This window comes from Nematolebias whitei, chromosome 1 (genome assembly GCF_014905685.2).
Source record: "Nematolebias whitei isolate Nwh7 chromosome 1, NemWhi1, whole genome shotgun sequence".
In the NCBI taxonomy this organism is placed as follows: Eukaryota; Metazoa; Chordata; class Actinopteri; order Cyprinodontiformes; family Rivulidae; genus Nematolebias; species Nematolebias whitei.
Window position 1 is genome coordinate 1,578,438 of NC_056498.1, and position 15,494 is coordinate 1,593,931.

A 15,494-nucleotide genomic window follows, 5' to 3' on the forward strand; every position below is an offset into this window, starting at 1 on the left:
AAGAAAAAAAAAAAAAAAAAAAAAACGTTAAAATACCATGTCTACTTCGCCTGTAAGCTTATTGAGTAATATAAGTGTACAGATAACTGTTCACTATTTGTTTTTTGATTCTATAATGTCCTTCAAGCGTACAGCTGACTTTTTCTGTTAGCTGTGGTGTTGCTGGCTCTCAGTCTGGGAGACCAAACGCACGCACGCATTGAACTCCCTCCTGTGTGATAACCACACACACGCACAAACACACACGCTCGTGAACGTCATGTTGCATTAAAGTTTTAGGAAGTTTGACACTCTAAAAAACAAGTTATCTGAATTTAGATAAAAAATAAAAAATAAATAAGAATACTGCATGATGTTGAAAAATAGAAATAGACATTGATTTTATAAGCCATCTACATTGGGTAAGATAGCTACTGTTTATAATCTTGTGCCAAAACCCAACTTAGAAAATATCTGAAATTCCCTTTAACTGACTGAATTAATTTATAAAAAATTCTGAAATGTCCCTTTAAACTGTTTAAATTCACTTCATGTCAAGAGAATACCTCTGACCTTTGAAACCAAACCACACTTAATAAAAATTAACTACTAACGGCTTATTAAATCTATAAATTAGGTGCAAATTTAACATAATATAATTAAATCCGAGATAGCCACATTAGGAGTTGACGGCTCATTTTAAGCAGACCTAACAATGTACATTTTAGCAGACTTAGCACTGTTAAGGCATTAAATATGGATAATACACTAATAGATTGTGTTCTCGTTTCATTTACTGTATAACAGTTCAGACCGTTTAAGCTCTCACGACCTTTGAGTTTGACATGTGTGGTGTAGGAAGTTCTGCCTTAGAGTCTGAGTTTAGTGTTGATGGTGTTTTTTGGCTTTCATTATGAGGTGCTGATTGAGACCCTTGTGTTGGTCAGAGTGCAGTTATGACACCGCTGGAGGTAGAGGCAGATAGATTTTCAAGAGATGGAAATGGCTTTCGGAGAGCTCAATCTGAGCTTTATTTGTCTATGTGTAACTTGAGACGGAGAACTTTACAATTGGATTTGTTATTTGGGTAGTTGACTTAGCTATTTAAGACTGTTTCTGTTAAGTGCACTGAGACAACTTTTTGTTTGGTTTAGAGCTATAAATAAATGAATTAAGAATAATATCAGGATTTAATTGGATTACTTTATTTTTAAGCTAATCTTAAGTTAAAAAAAAGTTGAACTGAGTGAGTTCTTGAACCAGGAGGGATGTTCTGATGACACAGAATGCACGATTATTCATATAAGTTACTGAAAACCCACATGCAAGTTGCAGTTTGACATCTTGGACTGGTTCTGAAGTGCCCAGTAGTGTATCCCATGTGCAGGTTGATGAAAAACTAGGCTGACAAGAACTTGTGACTTTATGAGACCACATCCTGTTCTGCTACCAAACAACAACAACAACAAAATCTAAGTTTGGAGCACATGGACTTGAACTGAAACAAAATGCTGATGTCTGTGGAACTGCACTTTTGTCCAGGAGGGGGGAACTGGACTAACATCATGATGAACTCTTGAACTCTGAACTTGCAGTATCTCCAAAGACACACTGGAGAGAACCTGAAGCGGGCTGTCACTATACGTCTGGATTTGAGTGTCGACTTTTGCATGTGATGTACGGTGGTGCGTTCACTCTGGATCCAGGATAGATGCTGCATGTTTGCTCTGACATAAATGCACCCACATAGACACACTTTTCAAACATTACAACAAAATTTTGATTTTGAAAAGTAGTATTGTGGTCACTTGGGACACCTGCCTAGTTCAATGACTTTTAGACAAAAAGGAGAGATTTATAATTTTACAATCTTATATCAAAAATGAATAAGGTTACCCCTGAACAAATTATTGGCTTACTTTGTCTTTACAGATTAGACTAAGGACTCAGTGACAAGAATGAAAAAGTGTTGTTTGTTTTTTGTTGTTATATACCTGGATGACTGAGAAAACAAACTTTGTGTTTTTGAAACCATTAGTGAAAAGGCCAGACTTCAGGGGTATCTGAGGCAGGCTTGAAACACAAGAGTCAGGGTGGCTTCTGGGTAATACCAGATGGCTAGGCCTCAGACTGACGAAGCCTCTTGGATGAGGGGCGAAACGTTTCTTTTTAACAAAAAAACGAAGTCCAGATGACATGATTCAACCTTTTTTGTTGTTATATACCTGGATGACTGAGAAAACAAACTTTGTGTTTTTGAAACCATTAGTGAAAAGGCCAGACTTCAGGGGTATCTGAGGCAGGCTTGAAACACAAGAGTCAGGGTGGCTTCTGGGTAATACCAGATGGCTAGGCCTCAGACTGACGAAGCCTCTTGGATGAGGGGCGAAACGTTTCTTTTTAACAGAAAAACGAAGTCCAGATGACATGATTCAACCTTTTTTGTTGTTGTTTGTATTCTTTTTGGTTAACAAATGTTGGTCTGCAATATGAGCTGGAAAATCTGAACTGTGGTTGATCTCACATTTCCTATAGAGCGCTAATTTGGAAAATAAATACATAAATAAATTATCATGTACAGAGGATGATTCAGTTCACACATAAACAGTAGTTTGGGCAAATACAAAACGGGAATCTTATTAACCAACAACCGAAACGGGAAAACTTTACTTCAATGTTTCTGAAACAGGGCACACTGGTGTACTGTTTCAGAAAAATGGGGGAGGTATATAGTGATGTACAGATTTTATAGATTTGCCTTGCTAGAAAATTAAAAAGAGATGCTAATATACAAATTATATCAACTTCACAACAAAACATTAAGGATGCTTTTTGAGAAAATTGAAGGATGCTTCATCACCTGTGTAAATTAGAGATTTTGATAACCAAAGAATCTCACTTTTATGTGTACAGGACAGTTCTCTTAGGGGGACGCCCCTTTTTCTGAGAAGCCTTTTCTGAGACCTTTGTAGACCTTTTATTTTTTTTACTTTTTTGGACCTTTTTTTAGACCCAGAAGAACAATGAAAATGTGGTGGATCTATGTTTTTAGATATATTAGCTTGACTTGACTTTACTTGACTGGACTATCAAGAAATTAATTGAGTTTTCAAGTATAGAGTGTGTTAACCACATTTTTATGATGAGCACATATTTGTTCTGCCTAAACAGATCTCCAGAGGAGCTACGGCAGAGCTGGATAACTGATTTTGATTTCCTTTTATTTGTTCTATCTCGATGAGAAAACGCAATGTTTGATGTTGTATTGTACTGATTTGAAAAAATATATATATTTTCTGCGCATGCGTTTAATAATTTTTCCCTACAGACAGGAGGAGGTAAGACAAATAAATTTATTATCTTAACTAAAAACTTTAACTTTTTGATTCTGATTACTCATTTTCACTGCATGTGGTAATAACACAATGTCTTTTGATTTCTATGTTCTCTTGTGAAAATAACTGTGCTTGTTCTAGGATCCAGAGTAAGGACTTTTGAGAATCCGACATATCCTTTTTCTTGGTTCAGGTTTGTAAACATGAAAGTACAAATTAAATGTGAATTATGTTGTTCTATAAAGCTATTACAGTGTAGAAGTAATAAGGAAATACTTATTTTGACAAACCCCTTTAGTGGAAGAGACAGAAAATACAGTTACATGCCTTAGAGGGCTGCATTTGGACTAAAACATAGAACATCATATGACCTACAAAAAATAGACAGGAAAAATTAGAAAAGATCTGAAGATAGACCTCCTAGACAACGATGCAGGAGATTTTTGTAGATTTTTGTGTTACAGGTGGCGGGTGAAAGGAAGACAGTCTCTGGGTGCAGCAACTGCTCTCACCTGAGAGAAGAAACGAAGGTATACAGAAAAATTCAGCACCTTTGTGTCAGGCTTCATTCAGAGGTGACAAAACAAAAGGAGGGAGATGAACCTGGGAGGCCCCACACACTCGGTGCTGCTGAATGTCATCACAAGAGGAAGGGACCGAGGTGGACTGGACCTTATCAGGTGGTTGAGAGAACCTCACGCCAGCAGAGAAGCCAAACCCGTTGGGATCGATCTGGTTGATGAAAGCCCCCACTATGTCAGGACAAGTGGCCTGACACACATTCTTCCTGAAAATCCTGAACTGAACTTATACCCCCAAAGAAAAACGACAAGATGGACACGCTGACTTAGGCCTCCTCAGTGCACACACGTCCCTAGAAAGTTTAAAACATACTGATAACAGAGACTCTTACACACATGAAGAGAACTCCGCGGTCCTATAATTACATCACCGCTGAGCAACAAAGGACCCCTCACGAGGGCCTCCCAACTCTTTCAGAGCACCAAAACGCCGAGGGAAAGGAAAATTTATGTTGTTGTTTTTTACTTGGTCATTTCAGGAGAACAAAGTAAAATAGTTTTATTACCAGAACTAGTAGTTAAAATAGTCACAATGCTTTACACTCAGACCTAAAAACCTGTTCTATATTTATTATTTTAGATTGGTTTAAAGTGATGATTCAGTTATCTTTGCAGTTCATAAAAAAAATTACTGCTCGCTCATAAAGAGCCCACATAATTCTAGTTTTGCTTGGTCTTTGTGTGATTTTTGTTTTTCTGCCTTTGATTTACTTGTTCCGGGGCCCACAAATTGAAGATACTGAGTGAACCTGAAGTTCAGGGTCATCGCCAGAGAGGGCCTGGGGTGATGACGTGCTTTTCCTCCTACGCTCTTACCATCAGCCCTGGGGGGGGTTTTCAGCGTCATTCACATAGAATCTTCAGTTAAATGTGATGCCCACATAAATTTATAGTTTGCATATGGTAAAACTTAGTTTTAAATAATAAACAGTAGGGAATGTTGGATAAAATGTAAATGTTATCATTTAAAACTTTTTTTAGACCCCGCATCATTTAATTAAACTCCAGTCATGTGAACTAAAGAATAGCCATTTGTCTTGTTCACGTGCAGTCAGACCAAGACCTTGGGTTTTTAAACAACCATGATGTTATTCAGATCTGACCTCGCTATTCCGGCTATCCCGTTTTGTAATCAAGCTGTCTGTTTAGTAATCTTTTCTGGCTTGCTGCGTCGGAGAAAATCTGTATCTGTTGATTTTGCCTGATGCTCACTCCTCCTGCCTCACAATAAAACACGAGCTCTCCCGTCGAACGGCGGACTTCACCTTGACGTTTGGTCAGGTTACGAACTCCCCCCTCTGCAGAGGGCTCATTCAAAATTCTTATACTCTGTCTTGTGTGTGAATTCTTTAAAGGTGATACGAGGGAAAAAATCCCTAACAGAAATGTCTGGAGCTGAACTCCCACCAAGTCCTCCTGCTGAGGATGAGCACCTGTCTGCTGATCCTGCTGACTGGCCTTCAGTTCTGACTGACAAAATTTGCACACTGTTAGTTTGCAGAGGACCAAGTCAAGTAAGAGCTGACTTTGTTGTTCCAAAGAACGAGGATGATGGTAGAAGTTGCCGCCACCAGTATTTTTGGAAGACGTTAGTTAGTGGTGAAAAGATGCTTAGAAGCTGGTTGGTGTATTCGAAAAAAAACAACAGCCTTTTCTGCTTGTGTTGCAAGTTGTTTTCAAAAAGGAATACAAGTCTAACAAATTCAAGACTCACAGACTGGAAACATGCAAGTTCTCTGTTCATCTCACATGACACCAGCCCAGAACACCAAAATTCTCAAATTGCTCATAAACTTTCCAAATCTTTCAAAGACCTCACAGAACACAGGTGGGGGGCGCATTGGGGTTGCTCGCCCAGGGTGCCAAATAGGCTAGGACCGCCACTGACCGTTGGAGGGATGAAGGTCCGGCCACTGGCTCTGAAGTCAGCTGGGATTTATCAATCTGCGGCGATGTCTCTGGTTCGGTCAGGTTTCTCTAATGCCAGGTTCTGCTGGTGTCGTTTCCTTCCTGGACATCTCACTAGGAGGAAGAATCTTCTCTGCAGTTTTGTTCGAAGTTTGTTCATGTAAGAAGAGCGATGAAGTGTAATGAAGAAGTGGTGTAGAAGAACTAGTGTCTGTCTGTGTGTTACAGATTGACTTAGGACCTCCCACCGGATGAGATATGGTTCATAAACTCTGTCATGTTTTATATAAAATAATAGTCCATTTTCTCTGTCTGCCTTTAAAAAGCCACACTTGTTTTAAAAGGAGAAAAATAAACATGATTATCTTAAAACAGAGGTTACTTTAAACAGACATTTTCAATAACAAACATTCAGTTCTGAAGCTGTGGCAAACATGCAATGTTCGTCAAAAAGGTGTCGCTGTTCATCTCCTGAAAAGAGAATGTCCTGAAAACAAAGGATTCTTTTAAAACTGTTATCTCCATGGGAAAATCCTGGGAGTAAACTCCTCGGCAGGTGTTTCACTTCAAGGCCAAAATGAACCACAGCTCTCATTAAGACGATCTGTCCATTTCGTGAGAAATGAGGTCATATTGGCAGTGAAGTTAACACAATGACAGTTTTTCATTACATTAGATTAGTGGCCACTAAGGAGTTTGTAAGCCGAGTTTAACACCTGTAAAATAAAGTCTGTTCATTCCCAAGGGAATAAATGCATCTTATTTTAACAGTTTAAAACACAAACACATGAATGATATCTGTTTGAGGTAGTGTTCCCCTACAAGCTTCAACTTTTAATTTGCTGGCAAAGTCTGAAGACACTGCAGATATGGCAGGATGAATTGCATTTAAACAGGAATTAAAGTAATTTATTACATCTACTCAAATGTGTGTAATTAAGTATTGTGTGTGTGTGTGTGTGTGTGTGTGTGTGTGTGTGTGTGTGTGTGTGTGCGTGTGTGTGTGTTTAATTGCTCTTTGAGCTGCTTTTGCCTGAACCTAACACTGTTAGCTATAATGCTATAATACATATTTACTCTCTCATTCCAGAAAACAAGAACAAACAATGACAGCTTCATGATGGACAGACATCATGGACACCACAGCAGCAGCTGTCTTCACTGATAACATCCTTAAATGATCATCAGTGACATGAGGCCTCTGTCGATGGTTGAAGACAAAGGCGTCACTACAATGATCTACACTTTTAATCCAGGTTACAATAATCCACACTTTTAATCCAGGTTACACTCTTCCCTCAAGGACACATTTTACAAAGTAGCTACATATTGTGCAGGTATAACACATACATTTGTATATATTTTTGTGTACATTAATTTTTTTCAGCTATTTGACTAACTTTTATTATTCAATATTTTACTAACAGAATAGTCAAGTAGCAACCTGTTTTTTGTGCAAATTGTAATGTCAGTCAAATGTTCAATTTTGGAATAAAGGGGTGGAAATAAAAAATTTGGGGGGGGTTTTTGCCGATCAATTGATTAATCTGGAAAAATATTTGGGTGATTAATCGATTATTGAAATTATCGTTAGTTGCAGCCCTAGTTCCCCCCCACCCCCCGTCCTCATGTAAGCGTAGCGAAGTCAAGATTTTATTTTAAAGCAGTCAATCAAGACTGGTACATATTTATATCAAAGTTTAAAAAAATCTTTCGTTCTATGGCAAATGTGTTTAAATACCAGTGGGTATATTATTTAAGCTCGTCTCACTCATGAAACTGAGCGGGGGAGGGGGGCTGTTCCCTGATACTCCCTCCCCTCCTCATTAGCGTTGAAGAGAAATCCTGTCAAATTTATTTGATAAGATAATTTAGAAAGTAAAGGTAGATTTAAAAACAGCAGCTGATACCAAAACTGAATAACAATAAAAATCAGTAGTACTACCAGTGATTTAATGAATATTTACCACATTTATATGTACTACGGCATTTCACTTCTGGTCACATGACCCTATTAAAACTTCTGGATAATATTTCCCGGTATACAATTTTTAAATAATTTCAGTTACGTAGATGTTTGGCACTTCAATGTCCAGGGATTATGCTTACCAGTAGATATTTACCGGTATTTTGTTCATTTTGAAGGAATAATGGTTGTCAGCATGAGTCTAATACTGAAGCTTTACGTATACTTCGAATCACCATTCAAGCTTTGTGCATGTTGAAAGCAAGCCGTAATCTGTGAATGCCATCAAGTGGCTGATTCTTGTATTACAACAAGAACATAATGAGCTGGGCATTCACTGTACAATGGACACCCGCGGCTTAACAGCCGGTGCGTCTTCTTTATGTACAAAATTATGATTTTTCTTATATATCATATGTGCGGCTTACACACAGGTGCGCTTTATAGTCTGAGAATTACAGTATATATCCATCCATCCATCCATCCATCTTCTTCCGCTTATCCGGGGTCGGGTTGCGGGGGTAGCAGCCTAAGTAGGGAGGCCCAGACTTCCCTCTCCCCAGCCACTTGGGCCAGTTCTTCCGGGGGAATCCCGAGGCATTCCCAGGCCAGCCGAGAAACATAGTCCCTCCAGCATGTCCTGGGTCTTCCTCTGGGCCTCTTTCTGGCAGGACGTGTCCGGAACACCTCACCAGGGAGGCGTCCAGAAGGCATCCTAAACAGATGCCAAAGCCACCTCAACTGGCTCCTCTCGATGTGGAGAAGCAGCGGCTCTACTCTGAGTCCCTCCCGGATGATCGAGCTTCTCACCCTGTCTCTAAGGGAGACCCCAGACACCCTGCGGAGAAAACTCATTTCGGCCGCTTGTATCCGAGATCTCAATCTTTCGGTCAAAACCCAAAGCTCGTGACCATAGATGAGGGTAGGAACGTAGATCGATCGGTAAATTGAGAGCTTCGCCTTTTGACTCAGCTCTCTCTTCACCACGACAGACCTGTACAGCGCCCGCTTCACTGCAGATGCTGCACCTATCCGCCTATCGATTTCACGCTCCATTTTTCATTTTTACAGTATATATATATATATACATATATATACAAACCAGATTCCAAAAAAGTTCGGACACTAAACAAATAGTGAATAAAAACTGAATGCAATGATGTGGAGGTGCCAACATCTAATATTTTATTTAGAATAGAACACAAATCACAGATCGAAAGTTTAAACTGAGAGACTGTATCATTTTAAGGGAAAAATCTGTTGTTTCCAAATTTCATGGCGTCAACAAATCCCAAAAAAGTTGGGACAAGTCCAGTTTCTTCTTACAACACTCAACAGACGTCTGGGGACGGAGGAGACCAGTTTCTCAAGTTTAAAAATAGGAATGCTCTCCCATTCATGTCTAATACAGGCCTCTAACTGTTCAATCGTCTTGGGCCTTCTTTGTCGCACCTTCCTCTTTATGATGCGCCAAATGTTCTCTATAGGTGAAAGATCTGGACTGCAGGCTGGTCATTTCAGTACCCAGATCCTTCTCCTACGTAGCCATGATGTTGTGATTGCTGCAGAATGAGGTCTGGCATTATCGTGTTGAAAAATGCAGGGTCTTCCTTGAAAGAGATGACGTCTAGATGGGAGCATATGTTGTTCTAGAACCTGAACATAGTTCTCTGCATTAATGGTGCCTTTCCAGACATGCAAGCTTCCCATGCCACAAGCGCTCATGCAACCCCATACCATCAGTGATGCAGGCTTCTGAACAGAGCGTTGATAACCACTTGGGCTATCTTTGTCCTCTCTGGTCCGGATGACATGGCGTCCCAGTGTTCCATAAAGAACTTCAAATCGTGACTCATCTGATCACAGAACAGTCTTCCATTTTGCCACACTCCATTTTAAATGATCTCTGGCCCAGTGCAAATGTCTGAGCTTGTGGAGCTTGCTTAGAAATGGCTTCCTCTTTGCACTGTAGAGTTTCAGCTGGCAACGGCGGATGGCACAGTGGATTGTGTTCACTGACAATGCTTTCTGGAAGTATTCCTGAGCCCATTCTGTTATTTCCTTGACAGTGGCATTCTTGTTTGAGGTGCAGTGACGTTTAAGGGCCCGGAGATCATGAGCATCCAGTAGTTTTACGGCCTTGACCCTTAGGCAGAGCAAATGTTCCAGATTCTCTGAATCTTTTGATGATGTTATGCACGGTTGATGATGATAACTTAAAAGTCTTTGCTATTTTACGCTGGGTAACAACACTCTAGTATTGTTGCACTATCTTTCTGCGCAACAATGGTAGAATTGGTGATCCTCTTACCATCTTGGCTTCTGAGAAACACTGACACTCTGAGAAGCTCTTTTTATACCCAATCATGTTGTCAATTGACCTAATTAGTGTTAATTGGTCTTCCAGCTGTTCGTTATATGCTCAATTTCCTTTTTCCAGCCACTTATTGCTACTTGTCCCAACTTTTTTGGGATTTGTTGACACTGTGAAATTTTGAATCAACATATTTTTCCTTTAAAATGTTACATTTACTCAGATTAAACTTTTGATCTGTCATCTATGTTATATTACGAATAAAATATTGACATTTGCCATCTCCACATCATTGCATTCAGTTTTTATTCACAATTTGTTTAGTGTCCCAACTTTTTTGGAATCCGGTTTGTAATTTCTTCTCTACGCTTTTATTTTTACTTTGCCCTACGAACTCATCTGTAAAAACGTGTTTATCAAAGCAAAGAAAAGTGCACAGTGAGTGCCAAGTGTTTAAAATGGGGTGGACAACAACATATAGTTTCACTGAGGTCCAATCAAGGCAGTTTTTATGCCAAGAAACTGTTGCGGTTTTCAAAGAGTACACTTTGCTAACTGCTAACTATGTTAGCAAGCCTTTCTCCGATTGCAATTGTTTTGAAAGAAAAATGGTAAAAACAGAGCAGGTCTATTGTGTCCGGAGGGCCAAGATAAGTTAGAAAAAAATCAGTTTATCACGCAGGACTGTGACTCGCCTTGTGGAACTGATTGATGAAGATTTAGCTAGCAAAATAAGCTAAAAGGCAGAGAGAGTCCTTTAAGTTAAGAGTTTATTGGATGAAAGTAATAAAGGACACTGCTATTATTTTTAATCTGCGGCATTAACAACAGTTTTGAGATAATGGAGGTGTTTTTGACCCTGGAGTCTCTGAAAGGAAAAACACGGAGAGATGATTTTTATAATCGTCTGCTGTCATGAGAGAATGAAGCTTCTGTGGAGTAAAGTTGACAATGTCACAACGGACAGATCACCAAATTTAACTGGAAAGCTCATCAGTCTGCTGAAAAGAATCCAGGATAAAGTGAAAAAGGAAAACCCGACCAGGATGTTATTTTTCATCCATCAGGAATCGCTGTAAGTCATGCTTTGTGTGTGCGTGTGTGAAACTGTTAATTGTGTGTGAATTATCAAAAAAAAAAAATGTGAAAGACAAAAACGTGTGAATTATTGTCCAGGTACTCTATTGTGATGCTGCATAGAGGAGCTGCAGGAGGATGACATCTGCTTCCATTCCCAACCTGCCACAGCTGACCTGTTGTCAACTTTAGATCCTGTAGTTGTAAAAAGTTTTGTGAGGAGTTTGTAGAGGTGAGCTGTCACTTTATTTAGACTTTTCTCCTGTATTTCATTAGCATAGTGAGGTAAGAGACTTGTGGTTTGATGAATTTTATTTTCTTCAGGTAAGAGAAAATACAGTGTTTTGGGCCTGAAGTTGGTAAGACTCCACAAAGTCAATAATTTCACTATTGTAAATAAAATCACTGTTCTATCATATAATCCTGACTTAGTGGCTGCTTGAGTGGTGCAGAAGGTGGAATCGCCCATAATTAATAGCGTCCTGGCGGCTGTTATTGCGCTGGGGTGTAACATCACACAAACACTCCATCCATCTGTTCCTGGCCCCGCCCTTCGATCCAATTTTAGAACTCAGACTGGCCCGCAAGTCCAAAAGTTTGTCCACCCCTGGTCTAGCTGGAAGACTGAGTCCGGAATGTCGCTGTTTAGCCATGTCTCTGTGAGACAGAGTACCGCACATTCCCTCGTCTCCTCTGAGGAACCCACTCTGAGTCAAAGCAGATCCATCTTGTTATCCAAGGAGCGAACGTTGGACAGAAAGAGAGAGGTTATTGGGAGTCTGCCAGTCTTAGCATTAGTTTTCAGCCTCACTAACACACCAGCCTGGCAAACTCTTTTGTTCTCTTGGGCACAGCGCCTCTTCTTTCCATTTGAGCGCTGCTGTCTCCACACTGATGTCCGTAAAAGTTGCAGTCTGCCGAGCATAGTTTTAAGGTTGTTGTTGATTGCTGCTTTATTCAGTGTTAAATCCTCTTTCATCCTCATCAGTTCGGTTCAGCTATAATTCACACGCTTAACACATGCAGAGTCAGTTTCAAAACTCCTGAAAACTGGGATCTCACTGGGAGCTGGTGAAGCTGCAGCTGCCCTGAGCGCAGCCATCTTGGCATTTAAATAAATAAATGACAAAGTATAATATTTATGTCTCATTTGTTTAACTGGGTTCTTTGTATCTACTTTTAGGACTTGTGTGAAAATCTGATGATGTTTTAGACCATATTCATGCAGAAATATAGAAAATTACAAAGGGTTTACAAACTTTCAAGCACCACTGTAGATATTGGTCCAAAACAAAAATAAAAGTTTTTATATCTGCTATCAGCTGTTCTAATTTATGAAGAGTCATGCTGAATGACCAAAGCTGCTACAGGGTCTGACAGAGTCCACTGGTAGGGTCCAACAGGGTCTCAAGTGTTTCCACAAGTAAAGCGATCCTGCCGCTAGTCTCCTCTAACCCTGCGTTGAAACAATGTACCTGAGAAAAGGCAGCAGACAGGACGACTTCAAGGGTCCCTGCCAGAGCAGAGGCCAGGTGTGTCCACTCATCCACAGGCTTCCTGCTCCTCTCCTCCTCCCACCTGATCTTCTGCAGCTGGAAGCTGACACCAGAGATCAACTTGGTCTTTAGGGAGTCCACCATAGATGAGAGCTGTGGGGGAATCAACAAACTAAATGAATCTGTGTACTTTGACTGGAATTGACTTACAAACGGGAAACTCCAGGTTTTCAGTTCTACAGAGGCATGCTGAAACAAAGGTTAAATAACTGAGTATTTGACCTCTGAGGTAAAACAATGGATCATCAACATCAAATGAACTTCTGGACAGACCACATCTACCTCCTGAAAAATGGAAAGTCCACCAGCTCTGGCCCAATTCAGAGGCTGCGGCCATTATCTATGGACAATGAACTACGTTCAATGCTGGAACTGCTGCTGTTTGGAACTATTTACCACTGCATGACCCACGTGACTTCTGCATTCCATTCTTTCTATGGGAGTCTATGGGAGTGTCGCAACTCTCTCTTTATAGGGCTCTGGGTGGACCCTCACAGCCTGCTTGAGTCACCATAATTAGGCAGTGTCTTACCTGAGAGAAGATTGGCTGACTGAACTTATTAGACAGACCTCTTCATTGTCTTCTTTTAAATGATTAGTTAAAACTTACTTGTTTAATAAAGCTTTTAATATTTGAATTTCTTTCTTTTTTTATGTCGTTATTGAAATTGATTTGGTATACTTTTGTGTGTCTGATGTCATTTATGATGTTTTAATTGATTAATGTGAAGCACTTTGTAACATTTGTTTGACCAGAGGAACATGTTTTTTTTTTTTGCTGCAGGGAATTTTTCCCCCCCCCACCATCCTAATTTTTTCACATGCGTTCCAGCAACTGTTTTCTCATATCTCTCAAGCCCCCAGTATACTCCCGCGTATGTTCGTACGCGGAGGTACGAACGCAAAGGTACGTACGCAAAGGTACGTACGCAAAGGTACGTACGCAAAGGTACGAGCATAACCACGCAGGGCATGTCCGCGCAAAGCTTAATTTTTACGACCGAGTACGCAATGCCACACAATAAACTGCCCGTCAACGGACTGTTTTGTATGTGACACCAATGTATTAAATCCCCCTTCTTCATCCCTGATCTGGTCTTTTCTTTTGTTTTGTTCTTTTGCCAAGAGGCAGTGATCTCTTACTCCTCCATTGATGCCATGACTGAAAAGGTGAGAAATTAAGGAATTAAAACGAGCGAATTAAACTCAGGTCCAGCGTGGCTGCGGGAGGGTCTGGAGATTTCCTGTAGGGCTGGTCTGATGTGTGGGCTGCAGAACCAGAGCTCCCTGTTTAATTTAATTTTTAGATCTTTATATTAACAACATATAAACACAGAATACCAAAAGAGGGAGGAATATATAGTGACCTATAAAAGTGGAGGAAGGATTACGCAGGTCGACTACATTCTATGTAGAAGAGGAAACCTGAGGGAGATTGGAGACTGTAAGGTGGTGGTAGGGGAGAGTGTGGCCAGACAGCATCGGATGGTTGTGTGTAGAATGACTGTTGTTGTGAAGAAGAGAAAAAGAGCAAAATCTTAGAAGAAGACAAAATGGTGGAAGCTGAAGAAGGAAGAATGTTGTGAGAAATTCAAAGAGGAGCTGTTAAAGGGTCTGGTAAGAAAGGGCTTCCAAATGACTGGGCTACTACAGCAACAGTAATTAGAGACAGGTAGGAAGGTACTTGGTGTGTCATCTGGACAGAGAATGGATGATAAGGAAACCTGGTGGTGGAATAGTGAAGTGCAGGAAGCTGTTCAAAGAAAGAGATTAGCCAAGAAGAAATATGACAGTAAGAGGACTGAAGAGAGGGGACAAGAATATAAAGAGATGGGACGTAGAACAAAGAGGGAAGTAGCTAAGGCAAATATCCTGATGCATGCTCAATAATCCAGGTAGAAAAATCCAAAAAAGTTCAATCTGGTCCTCTGGACATTCAAAAAAAACAAAAACAAAACAAAGCAAAAAAATTACACCATTACAGCACCTCAGACTGAGGAAGTCTCTTGGATGAGAGACGAAACGTTTCTAGATTTTTTTGCTTTGTTTTGTTTTAGTTTTTTTTGAATGTCCAGAGGACCAGGTTGAACTTTTTTGGATAGCTAAGGCAAAGCAGAGGATGTACGATGAGTTGTATGGGAGACTGGACACTAAAGAGGGCAAGAAGGACTTGTACTGATTGGCAAGACAGGGGGATCAGGCTGGGAAGGATGTGCAGCAGGTTAGGCTTATTAAAGATAGAAATGGCAATGTTCTAACAAGTGAGGAGAGTGTGACGGAAAGATGGAAGGAGTACTTTGAGGAGCTAATGAATAAAGAGAATGAAAGAGAAAGAGTAGAGGTCATAGAAACTGTGGACCAGGAAGTGGGAAAGATTAGTGAGGGTGAAGTCAGGAAAGCTCTGAAAAGAATGAAAAAGGGGAAGGCAGTAGAATCTGATGTAGGGCTGCAACTAATGATTATTTCAATAACCGATTCATTGGCCGATTACTTTTTTGATTAATAGATGAATCGGGAAAAATAAATAAATACACGTTTTATTTCCACCCCTTTATTCCAAAATTGAACATTTGACTGACAGCAATTCGCACAAAAAACAGGTTGCTATTTGACTATTCTGTTAGTAAAATATTGAATAATAAAAAATAAAAGTTAGTCAAATAGCTTAACAAATAAATGTACACAAAAATATATACAAATGTATCTTTATACCTGCACAATATGTAGCTAGTGTAACCTGGATTAAAAGTGTGGATTATTGTAACCTGGATTAAAAGT

General features: G+C 39.9%; 1 protein-coding gene across 1 annotated transcript in view; it reads right to left on the reverse strand.

Moving 5' to 3' along the window:
* snapc2 (small nuclear RNA activating complex, polypeptide 2) overlaps positions 1-12,800 on the reverse strand; it is a 107,588-nt gene extending 94,788 nt beyond the window's left edge. Inside the window, exon 1 of the mRNA XM_037681414.1 lies at positions 12,636-12,800. Within this exon, the coding sequence (XP_037537342.1) occupies positions 12,636-12,800 (165 nt within the window). The remainder of the gene's footprint in view (positions 1-12,635) is intronic.
* Positions 12,801-15,494: the final 2,694 nt, after the last annotated feature.